This window comes from Mustelus asterias, chromosome 2 (genome assembly GCF_964213995.1).
Source record: "Mustelus asterias chromosome 2, sMusAst1.hap1.1, whole genome shotgun sequence".
Taxonomy (NCBI): Eukaryota; Metazoa; Chordata; class Chondrichthyes; order Carcharhiniformes; family Triakidae; genus Mustelus; species Mustelus asterias.
Window position 1 is genome coordinate 104771757 of NC_135802.1, and position 23883 is coordinate 104795639.

Consider the following 23883-nt stretch of genomic DNA (forward strand, 5'->3'; position numbering starts at 1 on the left):
TATTGCAAAGTTTTTTTTAAATTGATTTTTCTATTTACAATTTTAATCCTTTTAATACTCTTAAGTGCCTTTATCAGTATTATTATGCCTCGTAACATGTTCTGTAAAGTTAAATTAATGACTGAAATGCTACTAACCATGATCTATCAAGCTGCCTGTTTTTATTGCTACTAAGCTATTTTATGTTAAGTGCATTTAATTGAAAATATCTGACTTGTTTAAATTTGTAAATAATGCTAATACTACCTCTGAATGTAGAGGAGGGTGCAAAATTCAGATGTGTAGCACCAATATTTTGACACTCTAAGTGGTCTTAGAATGCCAAAGTGACGTCCACTGTACTCTCTCAGACTTTTGCCAGTCACAGTGAAGGTTTTCTTGCCAAAGGCATTAGTATACTTTTGCCTATATAACCCTGATTTTATGCCACTCTGCCAATTCAGAACTCAAGGTCCGCTGTCTGTTAATGTCATATGGCTGAACGTGACATCGACAGTGAGAAAGACCACAGCAATTTTTGGTTAAAGCAATCACTAATTGCTTTCAGTTTAGTTGCTGATTGATTATTACCAGCCATTCCTATTTGCTGCTTTCTATAGTTATTTGAAGTGATAACATGTAGGTCATCAGCACACGGTGGCACAGTGGTTAACATTGCTGCCTCACAATGCCAGGGACTCTGGTTCAATTCCTGGCTTGGGTGACTGTGTGGAATTCCTTCCTTCCTTCCTTCTCTGGTCAGTCTTCTGGATGGTCTCCATGTCTGCATGAGTTTCTCTGTGTGCTCGTTTCCTCCCACAGACGTGCAGACGAAATGTGCTGGCTAGGTGCATAGGCCATGCTAAATTATCCCTCTGTGTACCCGAACAGGCGCCAGAGTTTGGCAACCAGGGGATTTTCACAGTAATGTCATTGCAGTGCTAATGTAAGCCGACTTGCGACGCTAACAAATAAATAAAATCTACTCTGCTAAGTACTACTGGCCTCCTCCTCCTTTACCAGATGCGTCCTAGCTAATGCCTCATTGGCGAAAAGGAGGCTGCTCTCTGATCGGAGGTCCTTTTCTGGATCTACAGTCTCTCACTTCAAATCCAATCTAATCTTTTGTGGTAATATAACCAGGGTCTAGTTTTAAGGCCGATTAAATTGGACATCCTAAATTAAAGAATTGGGGTTATTAAAATCAAACAGTCATACCTCAGGCAGGCCAGACTTGACTAAGGTCAAATATACAAATACACAGAAACATGTCTGGGCCTGGCCCGTCAATCACCCATCACAGATCATTGCACTCATCAAAGATCACCCATCAAAGATCATTGCACTGAGACCCAGCAGGAGATCATCGCACCCCATTGAAATGCACCGGCCTATTGTTAGAAGCTTGACTGATAGCCAAGTTCCGTACACATGAGGACAGCCTCAACCGGGATCTTGGGTTCATGTCACACTATCTGTAACCCCCATGACTTGCCTGTGCTTGCAAAATCTCACTAATTGTCCTGGCTGGAGACAATACACATCTCTTTAACCTGTGCTTAACCCTCTCCACTCACATTGTCTGTACCTTTAAGACTTGATTACCTGTAAAGACTCGCATTCCAACCATTATTTTGTAAATTGAGTTTGTATCTTTATATGCCCTGTTTGTGAACAGAACTCCCACTCGACTGATGAAGGAGCAGCGCTCTGAAAGCTAGTGGCTTGTGCTACCAAATAAACCTGTTGGACTTTAACCTGGTGTTGTGAGACTTCTTACTGAGTTTACCCCAGTCCAACGCCAGCACCTCCACATCATTGTTAGAAGCGAGACTTTGTCACCTAGAGTTCCTGCAGTTATCTTACATGGCAACAGGTTACATGTAAGTAACACCATGGAGGTGGACACCAGGGGGCGGGCCCCAGTGTCCTGTCAGGCAGACATCAAGAAACCCACTGGGTATTGGGACCCCCTCCCAGGACCTCATTGGCCGGAAGCCAGAGAAGTTTCTGGAAAGACAGGCAAGGGGATAAGGTACACATTTCGGACACAAGCAGCGAAGACTCAATGAGGGAGGTGATCTTGACCATCCAGAAGACTGACCAGAGAAGGAAGGAAGAAGCTGCCATCGAGACTCGCCTTCATGACAACAGACCAGAGGGACTCAGAGGATCGCCCTGAAGTTTAACCAAAGCATCTTTGTGGGTAGTATACTTGAATCTGGGGTATCCTCTTGTTTTATATGGGCAATTTAAGGTTTAATAGTGTTATTATTAATAAACTTGAAATCATAGAAACCCTACAGCGCAGAAAGAGGCCATTCGGCCCATCGCGTCTGCACCGACCACAATCCCACCTAGGCCCTACCCCCATATCCCTACATATTTACCCACTAATCCCTCTAACCTATGCATCTCAGAACACTAAGGGCAATTTTAGCATGGCCAATCAACCTAACCTGCACATCTTTGGACTGTGGGAGGAAACCGGAGCACCCGGAGGAAACCCACGCAGACACGAGGAGAATGTGCAAACTCCACACAGACAGTGACCCAAGCCGGGAATCAAACCCAGGTCCCTGGAGCTGTGAAGCAGCAGTGCTAACCACTGTGCTACCGCGCCGCTACTTATTGAACCTTTACTTGTGTTTGTTCCTTTGTCCATCTTGCAAATAAGGGCACCGGGATAAAACTTTTGAGTAAGTAAACTGATCGAGGTTTTACCGGTACAACACTTTCTTATGGTGATCACCAACCCACCCTCACAAGGTCTGTCTCTCCACTCTGAGATGGAGGTTAACAAATTCCAGCATGACGGTGATCCCTGCAAATATTTGGTACTTTCAACGAGCTTTGCATTTTGCAATGTAGTGTGGATATTACAAAGGGTGAAAATGGAGAAATATCCTGCACCAGCTATCCACTGTTGTCAAGCTACCCAGATGTCTTGGATCCCTTTTGCCTCTGGTCATGCAGAAGCAGCCGGGAGATTGGGGACACACTCCTTCCACTACAATCAAATTCCTTGGTGTAGGTTTAGCTCTCGAGTGTAGGTTGTTCTTAGATGATGGTCAGTTGCTAGATCTACGCGGTAGCATTATTAGCATCAGGCAGCACTGTGTGATGACCCAGCAGCTGCCATGAGAACATAAGATTTTGGAGCAGGAGTAGACCATTCAGCCCTTCAAACCTGGTCCACCATCCAATAAAATCATGGCTCCTCTGGTTGTGGTCTCAACTCCACTTTGCCATCAAGCCCCACAACCCTTGATACCCTTGTCTAACAAAAATCCATCTAACACTGGCTTAAATTAATTCAATGATCCAGCCCCCACTGCTTTCTGGGAAAGAGAATTCCACCTACTAATGTCCCTTTTGAGAGAAAAATATTTCTCCTCATCTCCATCTTTAAACGGTAGATCTTTTATTTTGAAATGATATTCCTTGGTTCTACTCGTTTCCATAAGTGGAAACATCCTCCTGGCATCTACCCTATTAAATGCCCTCGGGATCATATATATTTCAAAAGATTGGGCCTATCTTAAGTTAAGCCCTTCATTCTGGGAATGAATTGAATGAACCTTAAAACTGTAGACCATATTCCAGATGCGGGCTCACCAAGGCCCTGTACATCTGCAGCAAAACATCCTGCTTCTATATTCCATTCCCCTTGCAATGAATGCCAACATTCCATTTGCCTCACTAATCATTCGCTGTAACAGCACACTATCTTTTTGTGATTAATGTACCAAAGCACCCAACTCCCTCTACCGTTGCATTGTTTGACCTCTCTCCATTTAAATAATATGCTGCTTTTCCATTCTTCCTGCCAAAGTGGACAATTTGCATTTTCCCACATTCTACTCCCAACTGCCAAATTTTAGCCTATCTATGTACCTTTTCAGACTCTCTCCCCTCTTGACAATTTACATTCTTTCCTCGCTGGGTGCCATCAGCAAATTTAGCTATCATACATTTGGTCCTTCATCCAAATCCTATTTAAGGATGCGCACTGCTGCTGCTGCTTTTCCACTGGAGGGGCTGATAAAAGGAGGCCTGAACAAAGCCACCTCCTTGCATTACTGCCCAGTACACTGTGGCTGGAAGTGACTTAATTCAATGACAGGAAACTGCAGAAGAAAGTAAAAACAAAGAAAGGCACCAACCATGACAGTGGCATGCTAGAATGTCCAACCTGACTCTATCATCAAACCAGCAATAAACCTGAACGTCATTGAAAAAGGCAACCAAATAAGGCAAGGCCCCTGGTCCAGATGGCATTCCAGCAGAGATTTAGATGTATACTATTACAGAGCTTGTTAACAAATTGACAGCCACCTTTAAGAATATCTGAGATCGGGAGTAAGTTCCACTGGGAGCAAGGATGCCAACATAACATCTGGAAGCGGAAGCTAGTAAGGAATAAGTCACATCCCAATTGCAGGAAAGATCCTTTACAATAATCCTTTTAAACCATTTACTAAACAGCCTCAGAGATGATGTCCTCCTGGGATCACAGTGCGGTTTTAGAGCTAACCATGAGCAGCAGACATGGCTGTCGCAAGGCAACTACAGGAAAACTTCATAAAAGCATAAACATCAAGGATCTATTTTTGTTGTTCATTGACCTAACTAAAGCTCTTAACAGTGTGAATTGACTTTGTCTATGGCATTTCCTCTCCAAGCTAGAATGTCCAAACAAGTTTGTCAAAATTCTGTGTCTACTGCACGATATTTCAGCCTGTGGTGAGATGTCTGATATCTTTGCGGTAACCAGTAGCATTAAACAAGGATGCAATGTGGCTCTCCAACTCTTCAATCCCTTTGCTGCAAAGCTTAAGGAATCCACCAGAGACATGTCTACAGGCATCAACGTTGGGTTCTGTCCTAGGAAGCTCTTCAATCTCTCCAGACTGTGTACCTCCACCTCTGAGGTGGCAATCCGAGAACTTCTGCACGTAGATGACTGTGCTCTCGCACGGATATTTACTTTATTCATGTTATTCATCCCTTATCAAAGTTTCCCTCAACTTCATTGCTCTAAGGAGAACCACCCCAGCTTTTCAGTCTTTACATACAACTGTTCCCCTCACCACACTATTCCAGTAAAATCTCTTCTTGCCCTCTCTTCAAGGTCTTGACATCCCTCTTAAGGGTAATGCCCAAAATTGAACGCACTTTTATAGTTGAGGCCTAAAACTTTATATGCTATGCCTCTAATAAAACCAAAATTCTGTGTATGTTTCTAACAGTCTTTCTAACTTGTCCTGCTACCTTCAAATATTTGTGTACATACGCTGCCAGGTCTCTCTTCTTACACACACATCATTTAGTTTATTTTGCCTCTTTTCATTCATCCTACTAAAATAAATCAAGCCAAGGTATTAAATTACATCTATCGCATCCCTGCCTATTTTGCCAGTCTGTCTATGACTTCCTGAAGTCTGCTGTTTTCCGCATCATTGTCTCACTGTTGCTTTAAAGATGTTTTCACAAAGTCATCTATAAACAATGTAAAGTGTGTATACTTTACCCTTGGAGTAAATAATTCAATTTACAAAGAGCCTAGGAAGAGGTTAGTTTATTTCATACCAGTGCTCTGGAAGTTACCTAAAGTTAAATTATACACACAGATTAGTAATAACTATACATATAAAAATTGGAACAATTCAGTCTAGTATTTGGTGTAATATTTGCAATCCTTCAGTCCTCTGGCAGAACTTCCATAGGGAAGAATGATTGGAAGATTGTGGCCAGAGCCTCTGCAGTTTAAGCCCTTGCTTCCCTCAATAACCTAGGATGCATCCCAGCAATGGTTTTAATCCTTTTATGACGTGGAGATGCCAGAGTTGGACTGGGGTAAGCACAGTAAGAAGTCTCTCAACACCAGGTTAAAGTCCAACAGGTTTGGACAACGACAGACAATGGATGAATGAACACCGCTCGACAATCACCAGGCAGAAGTGTTCCCTTCCAGTCGGGGAACACTTCAGCAGTCACGGGCATTCAGCCTCTGATCTTTGGGTAAGCATTCTCCAAGGCGGCCTTCTCGACACACGACAACGCAGAATCGCTGAGCAGAAACTGATAGCCAAGTTCCGCACACATGAGGATGGCCTCAACGGGGATCTTGGGTTCATGTCACACTATCTGTAACCCCCATGACTTGCCTGGGCTTGCAAAATCTCACTAACTATCCTGGCTGGAGACAATGCACACCTCTTTAACCTGTGCTTGGCTCTCTCTCCACTCACATTGTCTATATCTTTAGGACTTGATTACCTGTAAAGACTTGCATTCCAACCATTATCTTGTAAATTGAGTTTGTGTCTGTATATGCCCTGTTTGTGAACACAAGTCCTCAGTCACCTGATGAAGGAGCCTGAGACTCCGAAAGCTAGTGCCAAATAAACCTGTTGAACTTTAACCTGGTGTTGTGAGACTTCTTACTGTGTTTAATTCTTTATGTCAGCCTAAAGGATATGTGGTGCCCAGCTGACTGATCTATCGTCTCTTTTTTGTTTTGGCAGTGCACATACATTGCTATTGATCAAGTACAGAGGACATTTGCTGTAACACTAAGCAAATCAGCCTGGACGTGGGGGGCAGAAATGGGAGCCAACGACCATGGAGTCTGTATTGGTAATGGGGCTGTGGTGACCAGAGAGACAGCTACAGAGACAGAAGCATTACTTGGGGTGGATCTTGTCAGGTAATTAATTATTGGAAAGAATAGTAAAAGTCCTTTCATTTTATTTCCTGCTCTGAAATATTGATAAAGTGCCTTGTTTTGGGATATTAGAATGTTGCAATCTAATCAGTAGCTGGAATACAGATCATTTTAAAGATAGAAATCAATTTTCTAAAAGAGTTTCACAAACTGGCATTTCCTCAGAAAACCCTTTCAGCTTCCCTTTTCCTGTCTGGTTTCCCAAGGCCAGGGAAACCAGGTTTTTTATTTTTAATTGAAATGTAGGCATTTAACTTATGAGAAAGCTTTTGGAGTCTGACTTGTCTCCTGAGAGGCAACGACATGGCCACCTGTCCCTCACGCCACCTTCTGTGTAAAAATGAAAGTGGATTTGAAGCATGTCTTTGAACTTTTTAATATTTTTACTTTTCACCCAACCCAGACCTTGGATGACTGTGTGGAATTTGCACATTCTCCCTGTGTCTCCGTGGGTTTCCTCTGGGTGCTCCAGTTTCCCCCCACGTAAATAATGAGCAGTTCTATCCAAAAGCAAAATCTTGAAAAATAAGATTCAAACCATCACCTGGCCAAAAAGAAATCAAATCCCTACAATGCAGTAGGAGACCATTTAGCCCATCACGTCTGCGACAACTCTCCGAAAGAGCATCTTTCACCTGAGTCCTCGGAGGTAAAATCAGTCTGTGATCGTGCCCTCGATCAAACAGGAACCTGCACTATCCTATCCTCTGCCTTGGCTGCAGTGCATTCATGACTAATGTTTTGCCATGTATAGATTCTGCCCCTACGTTATCCATTAGGATATGCAGAGTCCCAGTACCTGAGTGGATGGCTGCGAGTGTGAAATTAAGTGCCAGTGTGTCTTCATTGTCATTGTATGTTTGACCTTCCTCCCGTGCCTGGTAAGATTGCAGTTCTTGGGTATCTGAAAGGAGAGGAACAAGGATAAGATTGTGGTGAGGGCGAAGTAAAAAAAATTACATGTTTACACCATCCGTTCACAGCTCCGGTGTTGAAAGAGATTGAGGGGCATGTGAGAAGGTGGGTTAGGTATGACGATGGCACCATCACATTGTTTTCCATCTCCCCGCTGATCACAACCACAACAGTGGGCATTCCTGCAATGACCAATCCTATTGTCTACATCGGAGTTAGGACATGCAGATATGTCTCTCCCCTGTGGTTACTTTCTGCTGCCTTTGATTACTTGTCACCTTCCCCTGCAAAAGAATAGTGGGCAATATGTTTAGATGATGTGACTGACATGGTTGAATAACTGGTAATGTGTGCAAGCTGTGTGATGTGGGTGGTGGCATATAGCATTGCTAAATGTGTCAGTGTGGTGAAGCAATGAATGTTAGGTACAAGTTTTGATTGATAAAGGTGGTGTAAGTAGGTGCAGCAGTCAGTGTGATACACTGAGCAGTGGCTGAGGCTAATGTTGTAGTTGGGAGAATATGGATGGCATTTAATGATGCATTCATCTGAATTCGACTTGTGCTCCAGAACTCGCTGCTCCCCTAGCCAAGCTCTTCCAGTACAGTTACAACACTGGTATCTACCCAACAATGTGGAAACTTGTCCAGATATGTCCTGTACACAAAAAGCAGGATAAATCCAATCCGGCCAATTACCGCCCCATCAGTCAATCATCAGTAAAGTGATGGAAGGGGTCATAAACAGTACTATCAAGCAGCAGCAGCAACAACTTGCTCATTGACTCCCAGTTTGGGTTTCGCCAGGGTCACTCAGCCCCGGACCTCATCACAGCCTTGGTTCAAACATGGACAAAAGAGCTGAATTCCAGAGGTGAGGTGAGTGTGACAGCCCTTGACATCAAGGGTGCATTCGACCGAATGTGGCATCGGTGGGGGGAGGGGGATCACTGCAGCAGTCCCTCAGGGTAGTGTCCGAGGTCCAACTATTTTCAGCTGCTTCATCAATGGCCTTCCCTCTGTCATAAGATCAGAAATGAGAATGTTCAGCATTATTTGCAACACCTCAGATACTGAAGCAGTCCATGTTCAAATGCGACAATGTTCAGGCTTGGGCTGACAAGTGGCAAGTAACATTCATGCCATACAAATGCCAGGCAATGACCATCACCAATAAGATACAATCTAACCACCGACCTTGACATTCAATAGTGTTACCATCACTGAATCCCCCACTGTCAACATTCTTGGGGTTACCATTGACCAGAAACTTGACTGAATTCACCACATAAACACAGTAGCTACAAGAGCAGGTCCGAGGCTAGGAACACTGTGGCGAGTAACTCGCCTCCTGACTCCCCAAAGCTTGTCCACCATCTACAAGGCGTAAGTCAGGAGTGTGATGGAATACTCTCACTTGCCTGGATGGGTGCAGCTCCAACAACACTCAAGCTTGACACCATCCAGGACAAAGCAGCTCGCTTGATTGGCACCACATCCACTCCCACCACCGACACTCAGTAGCAGCAGTATGGCTACAAGATGCACTGCAGGAACTCTCCAAGTTTCTTTAGACAGCACCTTCCAAACCCACAGCCACTTCCATCTCGAAGGACAAAGGCAGCAGATAACATGTGAACGCCACCACCTGCAAGTTCCCCTGCAAGCCACTCACCGTCCTGACTTGGAAATATGTTGCTGTTCCTTCGCAGTTGCTGGGTCAAAATCCTGGAATTCCCTCTAACAGCATTGTGGGTCAACCACAGCATGTGGACTGCAACATTTCAAACAGACAGCTCACCACCACCTTCTCAAAGACAACTAGGGATGGGCAATAAATGCTGGCCAGCCAGCAACGCCCATGTCCCATGATTGAATTTTTAAAAAAAAATCACTGACCTTGTCCATTTGTGTGAGTGTACTGAACATTTTCTTTATGGTATCCAAAGTCTACAAATCGACTGCTGGCAATCTGACGTGTCAGCACAATAAACAGTTACAGGACACCTTCTCGATTAGAGGCACAGAGTAGCTTTAAGCATTTCAAGTTAACTTATAGTACAGCTGGTAAGTAATGATTATAGGGTCCACTGCTGATGCATGCAACCCTTGAACAGTGAGGTTAGTGTTGACTGTGTTATCGTAAGCAGACAACACAATTGGTATGTTGGCTGCATAACATTGAATGGACCTGGAGTAAATGCATTTTGTGGTCCCCCCCACCCATTTTCAGGACCCTATCCACTTTAACCCCATACTTTTCTCTCATGATCCTCTTGGTCACCTTTTTAAAGGCTGAAAGGTTCAAAGTTTCTGATCTTTCCCCTATTTATAGTCCAAAGATGTGCGGGTTAGGTTGATTGGCCAGGTTAAAAAATTGCCCCTTAGAGTCCTGGGATGTGTAGGTTAGAGGGATTAGTGGGTAAAATATGTGGGGGTAGGGCCTGGGTGGGATTGTGGTCGGTGCAGGCTCGATGGGCCGAATGGCCTCCTTCTGCACTGTAGGGTTTCTATGATTTCTATGATTTCAGGGCTTTAGTATAATTGATCAGTTTTCTGACTCATTTCTATAATGTCCCGAGGGCTGGAGATTTTCCCCTTGTATCTCCCTAATGTGTAATTTCCTATATACTGGGAGCTAGTATTTCCAGTTCATTTATAGTATGTCATTAATCCTCCTTCAGTTATGATTATTCACGATGGCATACGACTTGCGTATCCCCCAGTGAATATTTTGAGGAAGTAATCATTTAGTATATATTTGACAAGTATGTGGATAATTACATATGCAAAAGAGGATTGTGTTATCTTTGAGAAAAACATAATTGCGCAGAACACTTTCCTTCTAAAGCTACTGTGGTAGCAGCAGGGCAAACCTGCTTAATCTCAAACCCATATTGTCTCTGACACCTACTACTTTATCAATTCTTACCTGAAGCAAAATCATTGAGCAGAACAGTGCAACAGGCCTGGCTGCCACTGAAACACAGTGAGAAGTTTAACAACACCAGGTTAAAGTCCAACTGGTGTTGTTAAACTTCTAACTGTGTTTACCCCAGTCTAACGCCGGCATCTCCACATCATGTCACTGAAACACCATGCGTGTGTTAACTCAGTTAATGGCTATAGGAGAATGATGTGATTCTCATTACTTCACCCCTTGTTATTTAATTCTCTTATCCTCCTGGCACAAGCTACGTTGAATGTGTTTGAATTATAACCAGAAACATCTCTTTTCCTGGTGGATGCATTAACATATATTTATCCAAAAATAAGACCTGCTATTAATTTGCAGATTATTTTATAATGCTTGTTTGTTGTATTAATAAATTTAATGAATCTTTGATACCTGTTGTTGATTTATGAAACAAATGCAAGTGTTTTAATGTGTGCAAAGTGAATTAGCACACTACTCTTTCACTCTTGAGTAGAAAAACGTCCAAAGGCTCTGACAAACTAAACATTATAAACTGGCAGGATTTTTTGAAACCTAATTTTCAAGGCCTGCTTTGATTATCATGCAATTGAGAGCAGTAAATGTTTTACAAAAACAGCACTTCCGTAATTTATGTCCTCGCAGAATGAAAGTCGTTCCTGATATGAAAGTGTTGTAATAGTTATTAGCAAATGTCAAGTCAGTTCGTTTTTTGTGTGTTTGGATTTTTCTCACAGACTTGGTTTAGAAAGAGGCACTACAGCAAAAGAGTCCTTGGATATTATAGTGTCCCTCTTAGAAGAACATGGGCAAGGTGGCAATAGCTTTGAAGATGGAGAGACGCTCCACGCGTTCCACAGTACGTTCCTCATTGTGGACAGAACAGAAGCCTGGGTCTTGGAAACGGTTGGCAAATACTGGGCTGCTGAGAAAATCACAGGTTAGTGGTTTTCATATTGATAAATAACTGACATTGCGTAAGGACTAACGGGAGTGGCATGATCCATGTGGTCCATTTTCCATTCACCACTGCATACTTGGCAGATATGTTGAGCAGAACAAATCACTAAGAGATGGTTCAATCATACCATGTCAATTCAATGCAAATTGGCATAGTAGACCCCAATAGTTGAAAGCAAAATAGTATTTCCTAAATTTTTCAGTTGTTGCCTAGATTTTATTTGTTCATTTGTGGCACAAGAGCATCACTGGCTGGCCAGCATTTATTGCCCATCCCTAGTTGCCCTTGGAGGGCAGTTGAGAGACATTGCTGTGACTCGGGAGCCACATGTCAGCCAGAACAGGTAAGGACAGCAAATTTCCTTCCCTAAAAGAAATTAGTAAATGGGTTTTCCAACAATCGACAATGGTTTCATGGTCATCAGTAGATTCTTAATTCCAGATATTTTTTATTGAATTCAAATTTCATCATCGGTTGTGGTGAGATTCGAACCCAGGTCCCCAGAACATTAGCTGAGTTTCTGGATTAATAATCTAGCAATAATACCACTAGGCCATCAGCTTCCCATTCATAGCTCTTGTATAATGATCATAATGGATCAAACAAGTACAGCATTCATTGTATAATTGGTTCAAACATCTATATTTTGAGTTCCAGAGCCATTAGTGAATGATCTCCATCTGCCCTGATTTTTGTATCTTGGATCAGTTTTACCTTGTATCAAAGATGGCTTTGGTAAAATAATAACATTCAAATGTAGAAGACCGACGCACACTCCACAGATCGGTGAAATATTTTTACTAGTGCTGGTAGTTGGAAACTTACCAATAACAGTATGTTACTCGAATGGCATTTTCATCGTTTGAGTTGTCAGAGAAATATGATTGATTGAAATTGAGTCTTTCCTTTAGCATTAATGGCAGCATCATTTTAAAACATTCACAGACAGGCTTAATGTGGTGACCTTTTAGGAATGATCAGCCTGTCACAACCTGTGGGTGTCTTAAAGTCTGCTTACATCACATCTTCAGCATCAGCATGAAGTGATTTTCGCATTGTGCCAGAGCTAAAATAATACATGTCTGGAGTCTGGGTCCTGGAAGGAGAATCTTGATCTCGTTATGGAGTGCAAATGTTGCCCAGTGTTAAAGTTTGCAGGTGATCTGATGTTTGGTTGAAACTTCGTCTACCAATCCCATTCCATTATCTGCCTTTCCAATCTAAATTATAATTCACTATTGACGTGATTTATAAAATTGGATGTGGTTATTTCCACAGATTTTTGTCCTTTTTTTCTGCATCAGTTGCAACGGAGTTTGCTTTTGAAATTGATTGAGGCGTGAACCATGTTGTTATTTATTTCCAACAGAAGTTGATAAATAGCAAGCAGGAGCAGGAACTCTTATATTCCAGCTTAACCAAATAGAATCAAAATCACCGCATACAGAATATGGAGAGGAGCTGAGGGTTTTTAAAATATTAACACACTGTTGAAATGGTCTGGAATACACCTCCTGAAAGTGTGTTGGTAACTAGATTTGGATGTAATTTTTATAAGGATTTGGATATTTATTTGAAAAGGAAATATTTGCAGGGTTATGGGGAAAGGTAGAGGAGTGGGACTAATTGGCAAGTTCCAAGAGCTTTAACAGACAAGATGGGTCAAATGGCCAACTTTGGTATCTGTTTATAATGCAGTGTAGGAAATAGGAGCAGGAGTAGGCCGTGGCCCCTTAAGTTGGTTTCATCATTTAATATGATTATAGCTGACCCTTGAACCCAACCCCACTTCCTGCCCAATCTCTCTGTCACTTCATTCCCTTAATTACCCAAAAACCCATCAATCTCAACCTTGAAAATACTCAACAACTGAGTATCCACTACCCTCTGTGGAGAGAATTCCAAAAATTTGCAACCCTTTTGAGTGAAGAAATTTTTCTTCATCTCAATTCAAAATGGCCATTCCCTGACCTGAGAATATAACTCCTTGTTCTAGGTTCTCCAGCCAAGGGAGCAACCTCTGGGCATCTATGCTGTCACACCCTTTCATAATCCTGTATGTTTCACTGAGATCACTTCTCATTATTCTAAATTCCATTCTACTCAATCTCTCCTCATTGGATAGCTGTCTCATCCCAAAAATCAATTTAGTGAACATTTTGTTGCATCTTCTCTAAGCCAATTATACCCTTCCTTCGCTATGGAAATCAAAACTGTACACAGTACTCCAGATGTTGTCTCACCAAAGCCTTGTATAATTGCACTAAGACTTCCTTGCTCCTCTACTCCATTAAAGACCAACATGTTATTTCCCTACTAAGACTAAGGAAATTTGGCATGTCAGCTACGACTCTCGCCAACTTTTACAGATGCACCACAGAGAGCATTCTTTCTGGTTGTATCACAGCTTGGTATGGCTCCTGCTCTGCCCAAGACCGCAAGAAACTACAAAAGGTCGTGAATGTATCCGAGTCCATCACGCAAACCAGCCTTCCATCCATGGACTCTGTCTACACTTCACGTTGCCTTGGCAAAGCAGCCAGCATAATTAAGGACCCCACACACCCCAGATGTTCTCTCTTCCACCTTCTTCTGTCGGGAAAAAAATACAAAAGTCTGCCAACCGACTCAAGAACAGCTTCTTCCCTGCTGCCATCAGACTTTTGAATGGACTTGCCTTGCACTAAGTTGAAACCAAAAGAGAAAATGCTGGAAAATCTCAGGTCTGGCAGCATCTGTAAGGAGAGAAAAGAGCTGACGTTTCAAGTCCAGACGACCCTTTGTCAAAGCATTAAGTTGATCTTTCTCTACACTCTAGCTATGACTGTATCACTACTTTCTGCACTCTCTCATTTCCTTCTCTATGAACGGTAAGCTCTCTGTATAGCACGCAAGAAACAATGCTTTTCACTGTCTGGTAATACATGTGACAATAATAAATCAAAATCGAATTCCTAATTGCTTGCAATCGTTATATGTTTTATGTATATCGGCACCCAAATTCTCTGAATACTGACAATTACTAGATAATCACCATTTAAAAAATATTCTAATTTTCTATTATTTTGTCGATCAGCTGCCTTAACCGATCCATATCCCTTTGCTGACTCCCTGAGCCAGATTTTCAGGCCAGCTGGAGACAGCATCAGAGGCCGGCAGGCATTGAAATTAGTGCCACTGGCCTATGTACGGGTTTCCCAGCTCCATCCCAGCCACGGACCATTTTCCGAGAGTTGAGATGGAGGCAGTAGAGCTACCCACCTACACGCAGTGAGTATCTGATTAACCACTTGCGACTAATTGAAGGAGGCCAGCTGTAGTTTTCCAGGGGCAGTGAGAGTCAGTTTAATTGCCTGAAGGCAGGCTCCTCGCAGCAGTTCTCCCTGGAGACCTGTTCCAGAGTTTAAAGGCTCTCCTTGCCTCTAGCCGGTTTATCACCACAGTGGTGGCCTGGCTGAAAAAACATTTTATTTTAAATTTTAAAAGAAGCTGGAGAGAGTGCACCTCCATTTTGAAGCTATTTTCAATTGTCGTAAAAACCTGTCTGGTTCACTAATTAATGCCTTTTAGGGAAGGAAATCTGTCGGTCCTTACTTGGTCTGGCCTCTATATGACTCCAGACTCATCCAGCCATGAGGCTGACTTTTAAATGCCCTCAGATGGGCAATAAAGGCTGGCCCAGCCAGCGATGCCCACATCCCATAAACGAATAAAAAAGTTGTGTGGTTGGGTTGCAAGGTGTGTTGGAACCTCATCAATTGCTCGAGGGTGGCACAGTGGTTAGCACTGCTGCCTCACAGCACCAGGGGCCTGGGTTTGATTCCACCCTTGGATAGACTGTGTAGAGTTTGCACATTCTCCGTGTCTGTATGGGTTTCCTCCCACAGTCCAAAGATGTGCAGGTTAGGTGGATTGGCCTTGATCAGTGTTCAGGGTTACAGGGATAGGGTGGGGGATAGAGCGTAGGTACAGTGCGCTTTCGACAGGTACCGGTGCATACTCTCTGGGCCAAATGGCTTCCTTCTGCACTGTAGGGATTCTATGAACCCTCTTTCTAACTTCCCTGTCATGACATCCTGCGCTGCTTTCAAGCTGGAAGGACTCTGATTAACCCTCCTCAAGCTCCTAGAATACTCCACCTGTGCTTAATTAGACGGCAACCTCGCCTTCTGCCCATTAACTTTCTGCTCCAGGGAAAAATCATGAAGTGACTGTTTCCCCCACAGTGCAGGCCTCTGACCCCTAGTTGAGCCTAATGGTATTCAAGAAACCTGCCAGGAAAATCCTGCTCCTTATGTCTTCCTCACAGTTTCCTTTCCCACTTAACTTTGTATTGTCGGCAACCTTGGATATAATATACATTCCATACGTCATCCTTTCATCTGAGTCATTAAAACAAAACTTTCAAATAACTGAGGCCCCAGCAATGTTCCCTATGGTGACCCACTCATAGCAAGCTGCCAAACTGAAAAGGACCCATTTATTGCTATTCTGTTTTCTGATCTTTAGCCAATCCTATATCCATGCTAATACCTTACTCCCATGATTCTGATTCTGATCCTACTGGATAAGATTGATTAATAAAGACAGGAATTGAGCCTGAGACATTTGTACTCTTTACTCCAAGTATAACACTCATAAAAACAGCGACGCGTTTTATAACAAGTAATTTACAGCATGTGCTTGACTATTCATGTCCATGAATCTAAAGTTGTTGAAATTAATTAATGCAAATATTTGTTCCTAGAGGGCTTGAGGAACATTTGTAACCGATTGTCTATAACCACCAATATCGATGCAGAACATCCAGAGCTTAGAGGTTACGCCCAAAGTCAGGGTTGGTGGAATGGAGAAGACGAATTCAACTTTGGTGCAGTGTTCTCGGAGCCGGGCAGAGATGAGGCCTCGGATCATCACTGTACTGGCAAAGAACTCCTGCAGAAACACGCAGGTGGGTGAGAGCCTTGCGATGGGGCTTGTAACATTATTTCTTTGGTGTAGCATGACTTGCATCATTCCAAGAGGTAGCAAAGTCTTGCAAAAAAAAGCAGCTGGGTTTGGATTGCTAGATAAAATACATCTGAGTTGTTCATTATTTAAGAAAGCAGTAACATTTTGAAAGTTGTTTAATTTGTGAGTCAGATGGCATTAGAAAATTATGTCCATGCAATCCTGGTCTATAGTGGTGAGCAGCCCTGTACATTTTATACAGGCAAGAGGAGGAACCATGCAACTGAACAAATCAAAGAGCATTTCTGCAAACACTACTGTGGTGTAAAATTGGTACCTCACTCCCCTTTGAACTTTCTTCCCTGCAACAAAAACGATTGCCAGTTGCTGCAGAGCCTTTAGATTCCACAGCAAAATGCAATTTCCTGATTCCATTCAAGACATTGACTCCTGGAGCTCAACTAAAATATTACAAGGCCGACTCTCAAAACTAGTGCAGGGTCAACACTAATTTTCTTCCGACTGGGCTCATGCCAAATGAAGTTGCGGGAAAGGAAAATCCAATGAGGTGTGTAACAATCAATTTGCTACTGCCTAATTTCAGCCACTGCTGAAAGTGGAAACCCAGCCCTGGTATCTGATCTTTGGGGTAATTCCAGCACCACGTGTCTTCTAACCCATCAATCCACAAGTGAACTGGAATTGTGGAACCATGGGAATAGCAACCTGTGACACATTGTTTACTGAATAGTGTTAATTCTGTAAATGGCCCAGCAAATCACAACGCATGGCATAAGGAAGGACAATCCAACCAATACATCTTTCTTCAAATCTAATGCAATCATCCAAGTGACTTGCTCAGATTGAATATAATTATCCACAAGTCTGTAGCATATCATAGACTCCACCGAATTGTTTGATCATTTCATAAAACTGCATAGATCAGAAAACTCACTTTGTGGGAAAAAACTAAATTAACTGAGTATCAACCATTGAGATGCGGTTATTTATTGTCAAACTGCAAGTATTACCATGATTTCCCACTGAGAAATGTATCATTACAACATATTTGACATAGCATTTGTCTTTGATCCAGTGAGTATGCATTCTGTTGTTCTGATTGGAGGATGTATGGAAGAAATTAGTATCACAGCAGTTTTTTAAAAAATGTTCACTGGGCATTCCAGCATTTATTGCTCATCCCCCATTGCCCTCAAGAAGATGGTGGTGAGTTGCCTCCTTTTTTTCTTGGAGGTAGTAAAGGCTTTGCATGGACTCTGTTGCAACGTCAGACCAACTCCACTCAATTACATTAAAGCTGGAGCGATGAAGCCTGAAAACCCAATTTATACAAGGTGGGCGGCACGGTGGTACAGCGGTTATCACTGCTGCCTCACAGCGCCAGGGACCCAGGTTTAATTCTGGCCTTGGGTGACTGTGTGGAATTTGCACGTTCTCCCTGTGCCTGCGTGGGTTTCCTCCGGTTTCCTCCCACACTCCAAAGATGTGCAGGTTAGGTGGATTGGCCATGCTAAATTGCCCCTTAGCGTTGGGGGATTAGCAGGGTAAATACTTGGGGTTACGGGGCTAGGGCCTGGGTGGGATTGTTGTCAGTGCAGACTGAATAGTCTCCTTCTGCACTATATGAATTCTATGAACTCTCAGTCTCACCAATTCCTATATGAATGATTGAAACTACTCGGGGTGTTTACGCCATTCCAAGAAGCAAACTGGTGGATCTCCGTTTGAAGGCAAAATACAGGTACGGCTTGAGGTTTGGATTGGAAAGTATGACCTCTTTATGTTCACATGATGCAGACAGAGATGATGATCATTTTCTGTTGCTGATTGCTAGTGGTGTACCATCTTTTCCTTGTTGTATTGGCATGAGCCGTGAAGAGAAGCTGAGATACTAACTGCCAAAAGCCTTTCCACCACCTGTAAGTCACAAATCAGGAGTGCGATGGAATACTCGTGCTTGTCTGGACAAATGCAACTCCAACAACACTTAAAGATTTCCATCATCCAGGGCAAAGCAGCCTGCTTGACCAGCACCCTGTGCACCACTTTAAACATTTGCTTTCTCCACCTGGTGTAATGAAGCAGTAGAGTATAAGGTGCAGTGCAGCAACTGCCCAAGGTATTTTCACACCTTCAAACCCCTGACTTCTACCACCCAGAAGTACAAGGCTAGCAAGTGCATTAAAAATACCAGCACCTCCCAAATTCCTCTTCAAGTCACACACACATCCTGACTTGGAAATATGTTGTTGACTCATTATCTTTGGATCAAAATCCTAAAACTCCCTCGCTAACAGCACCAAATGCACTCCAACAGTTCAAGGGGGCAACTCACCACCACCTTCTCGAGGGCAATGGGGGATGAGCAATAAATGCTGGAATGCCCACATTATGTGAATGTTTTTTCAAAAACTGCTGTGATACCAATTTCTTCCATACATCCTCCAATCAGAACAACAGAATGTGTACTCACTGGATCAAAGACAAATACTATGTCAAGTACATTATAATGATACATTTGGGGTAATGTTCCATTTTTGTGAGCTTAGAAAATCTGCTGTATAGAGTGAAGGTTTTGTATAGCTATATATGAATAAAGGAGATTAATTATGAAAGTTTTGTATAGTTATATATGAATACAGGATATTAATGATTATTGTGATATTAGCAAAGCATGTAAATTTGTAACAATATAGTAATTGTTTCCAGGTTGCTTGTTTGAATTGTAAAGTGGTAATGATTGTTCCAGCTCATCATCATCAGTTTCTGAATATCCTATCATTAGGAAACATCACTATACAAACAATGATGGATGCGCTGCGTGACCAGGACAACATGGATCTGGATTCTTACATTATCACGGGGAGCATGGTGTCCATCCTGCCTCAGAACAGCAGCTCACCTTGTATCCACTTCTTCACGGCCACTCCGGACCCTGCAAGGTTTGTTCAACATTATCAAATCATTGGTTGGCCTTGAGTGAAGGGCAATAGGTATAACAAAGACATTATTCCACGTGTACTCTTACACAGTTTGTTTAACCAGATGACTAAATTTTAGGCTCCCCCAGAAGCCCAATGCAGAGACTGGGCCAGACAGACAAGAATGATCCCAAGTTCAGTGGCCTCATTTTCAATCAGATACCGACGTTAGGAGCTCTGACTGCTCTCTCAGCCTTGGATTAGGGAGGGGGAAATTGAGTCGGGGATCCTGTTGCTGAATACAATCCCCTCCTGAAACTCTGGTGTGAGGATCTAGAGTGAGGTTGGAATCAGGATTAGGTGTGAGGCCTATCGATCAGCCAACTGATGATGCCCAGTCCGGTGTGAATAGTGGCTGCTTGACAAGGTACTGGTGGGACACCAGTGTAACGCTACTGTGGAAAACTAATCATTGCCTAAAGGAAAAGAGAATGGGAGATGGAATAGAAAAGCCATTGCAAACACCATATAAACAAGGCTATCAGCAGAGTGGAAAAGGAAAAATATATGTAAGGAGTAAATACGTTTTAAAATCTGTCTTTGCTTCTATCTAAGATATTTGCATACTTAAATAAACATTCAGACCTGGATTTTCATCCTCGGTGTTGGTAGCTGGAGTTGGGAAAATTCCCAGCTCTGCCCACCCAGCTTGGGAGAAAGTGATTGAAAAGGTTGGATCTTCATTGCTTGAGGGCTGGCGTGGCAGGCCAGCTAACCTGGAAAGAAATTTAGAGGCGGCAACAGGAACTGCCAGTGCAAAAGTGGGCTATTTAAAAGGCTCACTATGGTGTTGTGCAACTTTATCCCAAGTAAAATAAAAACACACAGCCCCTCCACCCCAACCCTTCACCCCTTCACCCTCCAAACAACCCCCATGCGCCATCTATTCCACCTCATGCCCTTCCACCCACCCCTCAACAGTTCCTCACATGCCCTGTGCCAAGCTGTGGCATTTCCATGCTCATTGACCCACCATATGCTGTCGAGAACCAATGAACCCTGCAGTGACAGTAGGAAATGGTTAAAAAGAGCTTAAAAGTGTTATTCATAACTTTCTCCAATCTTGAAAAAAGTCATTGTCGATCATCCATGCACTTTAAAGTATCTTAGAACATAGAAAAAATACAGCACAAACAGGCCCTTCGGCCCACAAGTTGCGCCGGTCATGTCCCTACCTAGGCTTATATACAGGCTTATATATAGGCTATGTAGTATCAGTACTACAAACTCTTGAAACCACTTAATGTTGTATAAATAAACATTATGAAATTGACAGCAGAGATCAGACAGCCTGAGCTGTCAATTGAACTGTTTTCTCTCTGGGAAGCTGGTGTTTCAGTACTTCAGTGGTTGTCTCAGCCAAGCCTCATTTTGGTTCTTCCACAGCTCTCTCAAACCATGATTTCACGTACCATTTCTGTTTTTACACCGGGGTTGGGTTTGTAGTTTGTGAGCCAGCTGGAGTGTGTGAGCAGTGTGTAAGTGGGCCAGTTACAAGAGCCACCTCAATTCTCTAACATGGTATCCCAGCTCCTAACAGTGTATACAAGCCCTTTAACCCTCACCCATTGCATGCCTCCCATTTATTCTCCATAGCCACCCATCCAATGGCTCCTTCGCCACTTGCCCACTATATACAGTCCTCAGATTTAATGCAATAGAAGTGGGAAATATGTTCGGTTTCTTGGGGGAATTGAATAAATCTCTCATCATCTGGTAAGGGTTCCACATCATTGATTCTAAGTAAAGGATGTGTGCATTCTGCCTTGAGAATAAAACCTTTTTAATATTTGTAATCCTATTAACCTGTGTCAACAAAACAGAATCCACACCAAATGGACAGTGTTTAATTGGAACTTCTTGAAACTGTCTTCCATTCTCAAATAAATGGAATACCTACTGTGCTGAAACCCATTAGCACTTGAAACTTAGCCAAGCATTGATAATGGCCACAGCTGTCCAAATAATAGACTCTTTGAGAGGGAAAGAAAAGCTTTTTTACACAAAGGGTGGTGGGTGTCTGGAACTCGCTGCTGGGGGAGGTAGTGGAAGCAGATACGATAGTATTACAATGATTTTTCCAATGGAGAAAACACTATAATGCATTGAAAAATGTTACAAAACTGATTTAAATAGCTCTGGCTGGTAACACAAAAATCATTGTAATACATGTGAACAAATACATGAGGCTGGCTTTTAAGGGCAGATACCTGTGATGAACCACTGCTTTGAAATCACACCTACATTACAATACAGAACCTAATAGAGATACTGCAAAGTGAGAAAATACAATGGTCTTTCAGAATGTGATGTGGAGATGCCGGCGTTGGACTGGGGTAAGCACAGTAAGAAGTCTCACAACACCAGGTTAAAGTCCAACAGGTTTATTTGGTAGCACAAGCCACAAGCTTTCGGAGCGCTGCTCCTTCATCAGGTGAGTGGGAGTTCTGTTCACAAACAGGGCATATAAAGATACAAATTCAATTTACAAAATAATGGTTGGAATGCGAGTCTTTACAGGTAATCAAGTCTTAAAGGTACAGACAGTGTGAGTGGAGAGAGGGTTAAGCACAGGTTAAAGAGATGTGTATTGTCTCCAGCCAGGACAGTTAGTGAGATTTTGCAAGCCCAGGCAAGTCATGGGGGTTACAGATAGTGTGACATGAACCCAAGATCCCAGTTGAGGCCGTCCTCGTGTGCGGAACAAAATGTAGGAAGCTATAGGCCAATTAGTTTACCATCTGTCATTGGGAAATTGTTAGAATCCATTATAAAGGAAGTAATAACTGGACATTAACAAAGTCAAAAGGAAATCCATCAGAGTCAGCATGGTTTTATTAAAGGTAAACTATGTTTGACTAATTTGCTAGAGTTCTCCAAAGATGTAACCAGCAAGGTGGATAATGGCATTCCTGTAGAAGTAGTATATATGGACTTCCAGAAGGCACTTGATAAGGTACCACACAAAAGGTTAATACACAAAGTTAGTTCACACGGGATTAGGGGTAATTTGTTAGCATGGATGGGTGATTGGCTAACGAACAAAAGCAGAGAGTTGGGATAAACGATTCGTTTTCAGGTTGGCAAGATGTAATTAGTGGGGTGCACAGGGTTCTTGTCCTCAGGCCCCAACTATTTACAATCTACGTTAATGATTTGGATGCAGGGATAGTAGGTGCCAAAGCCAAATTTGCTGATGACACTAAAATAGGTGGGATAGTAAATTGTAATAATTAAATAAGAAATTTACAAATGGATATGGATAGGTTAAGTGAATGGGGCAAAATTTGACAAGTGGAGTTAAGTATGGCTAAGTGTGAGATTATTCATTTTGGTAGGAAAATACAAAGGCAAATAAATTCCAGCCCCAGGTCACTGTCTGTGTGGAGTTTGCATGTTCTCCCCGTGTCTGCTTGGGTTTCCCCCAGGTGCTCCGGTTTCCTCCCACACTCCAACGATGTGCAGGTTAGGTTGATTGGCCATACTAAATTTTCCTTGGTGTCAGGGGTCTAGCAGCGTAAATACATGGGGTTTCCAGGATGGAACCTGGGTGGGATAGTTGTTGGGGCGGGCTCAGTGGGCCAAATGGCCTCCTTCTACACTGTAGTGATTCTTTGATTATCTAAATGGAAAGAATCTTCAGAGTGTTTTGGTGCATCTGGGTGTCCTCAAGCATGTAAAGCAGAAAACTAGTATGCAGGTAGAACAGGAAATAAGGAAGGCAAATGGAATCTTGGCGCGTATTGCTAAAGGAATAGAATGTAAAAGTAGCGAAATGTTGCTGCCACTATATGAAGAATTAGTGAGACCACACTTAGAATATTGTGTACACACAGATAAAATGTAGTTTAATTTCTTAGTTCTGTGGGAAGAGAAGATAACTAAATGTGTCTGTAAGATGAACACATGCTTCTTTTAATTGATACTTTCAAAGATACTCTTAATGTGAAAGCAGTCATGCAGTTCTCTTTAGAAGCCTTGGAATTTTACTTCGGGTAGGTGTCTGATGATTCCCTGGAACCAAACCTGTGCAGAAGAAAACATTTAATGGTCCCACCGATACCCATACTTTAACCATATGAAAGTTGTGATCCAAGCTTGCAAATACTCCAGAAATATGACTTTTATATTGCTACTCCCCCAGTTTGGGGAAGGGTTTGTATGCAGAAACTTTTATAATTTCAGCACTTGGATAATTCCATTGGGCAAAATTACATTTGCAGTAATTCCAGCTTTGGCACCAGCATTCAGAATGCACCTTCCAATGTAAACGGATTATTTTAGAGCACCATAAACGTTAACACGTTGTTGAAAGTGTTGTCTGCAATTTAAAAATGCCATTAATATGATAACTAAAACCAGGTCCTTACACACACGCACAGTATTTCCTAGAGTTGTTTAGTAGAGTGGAC

The 23883-nt window shown here is 42.5% G+C and overlaps 1 protein-coding gene across 1 annotated transcript in view; it reads left to right on the forward strand.

Moving 5' to 3' along the window:
• Positions 1-23883, forward strand: part of LOC144503665 (secernin-1-like) — an 84008-nt gene that overhangs the window by 50504 nt on the left and 9621 nt on the right. The window contains exons 3-6 of the mRNA XM_078228370.1: positions 6510-6691; positions 11296-11498; positions 16267-16470; positions 19276-19432. Coding sequence (XP_078084496.1) covers positions 6510-6691; positions 11296-11498; positions 16267-16470; positions 19276-19432 — 746 coding nt within the window. The remainder of the gene's footprint in view (positions 1-6509; positions 6692-11295; positions 11499-16266; positions 16471-19275; positions 19433-23883) is intronic.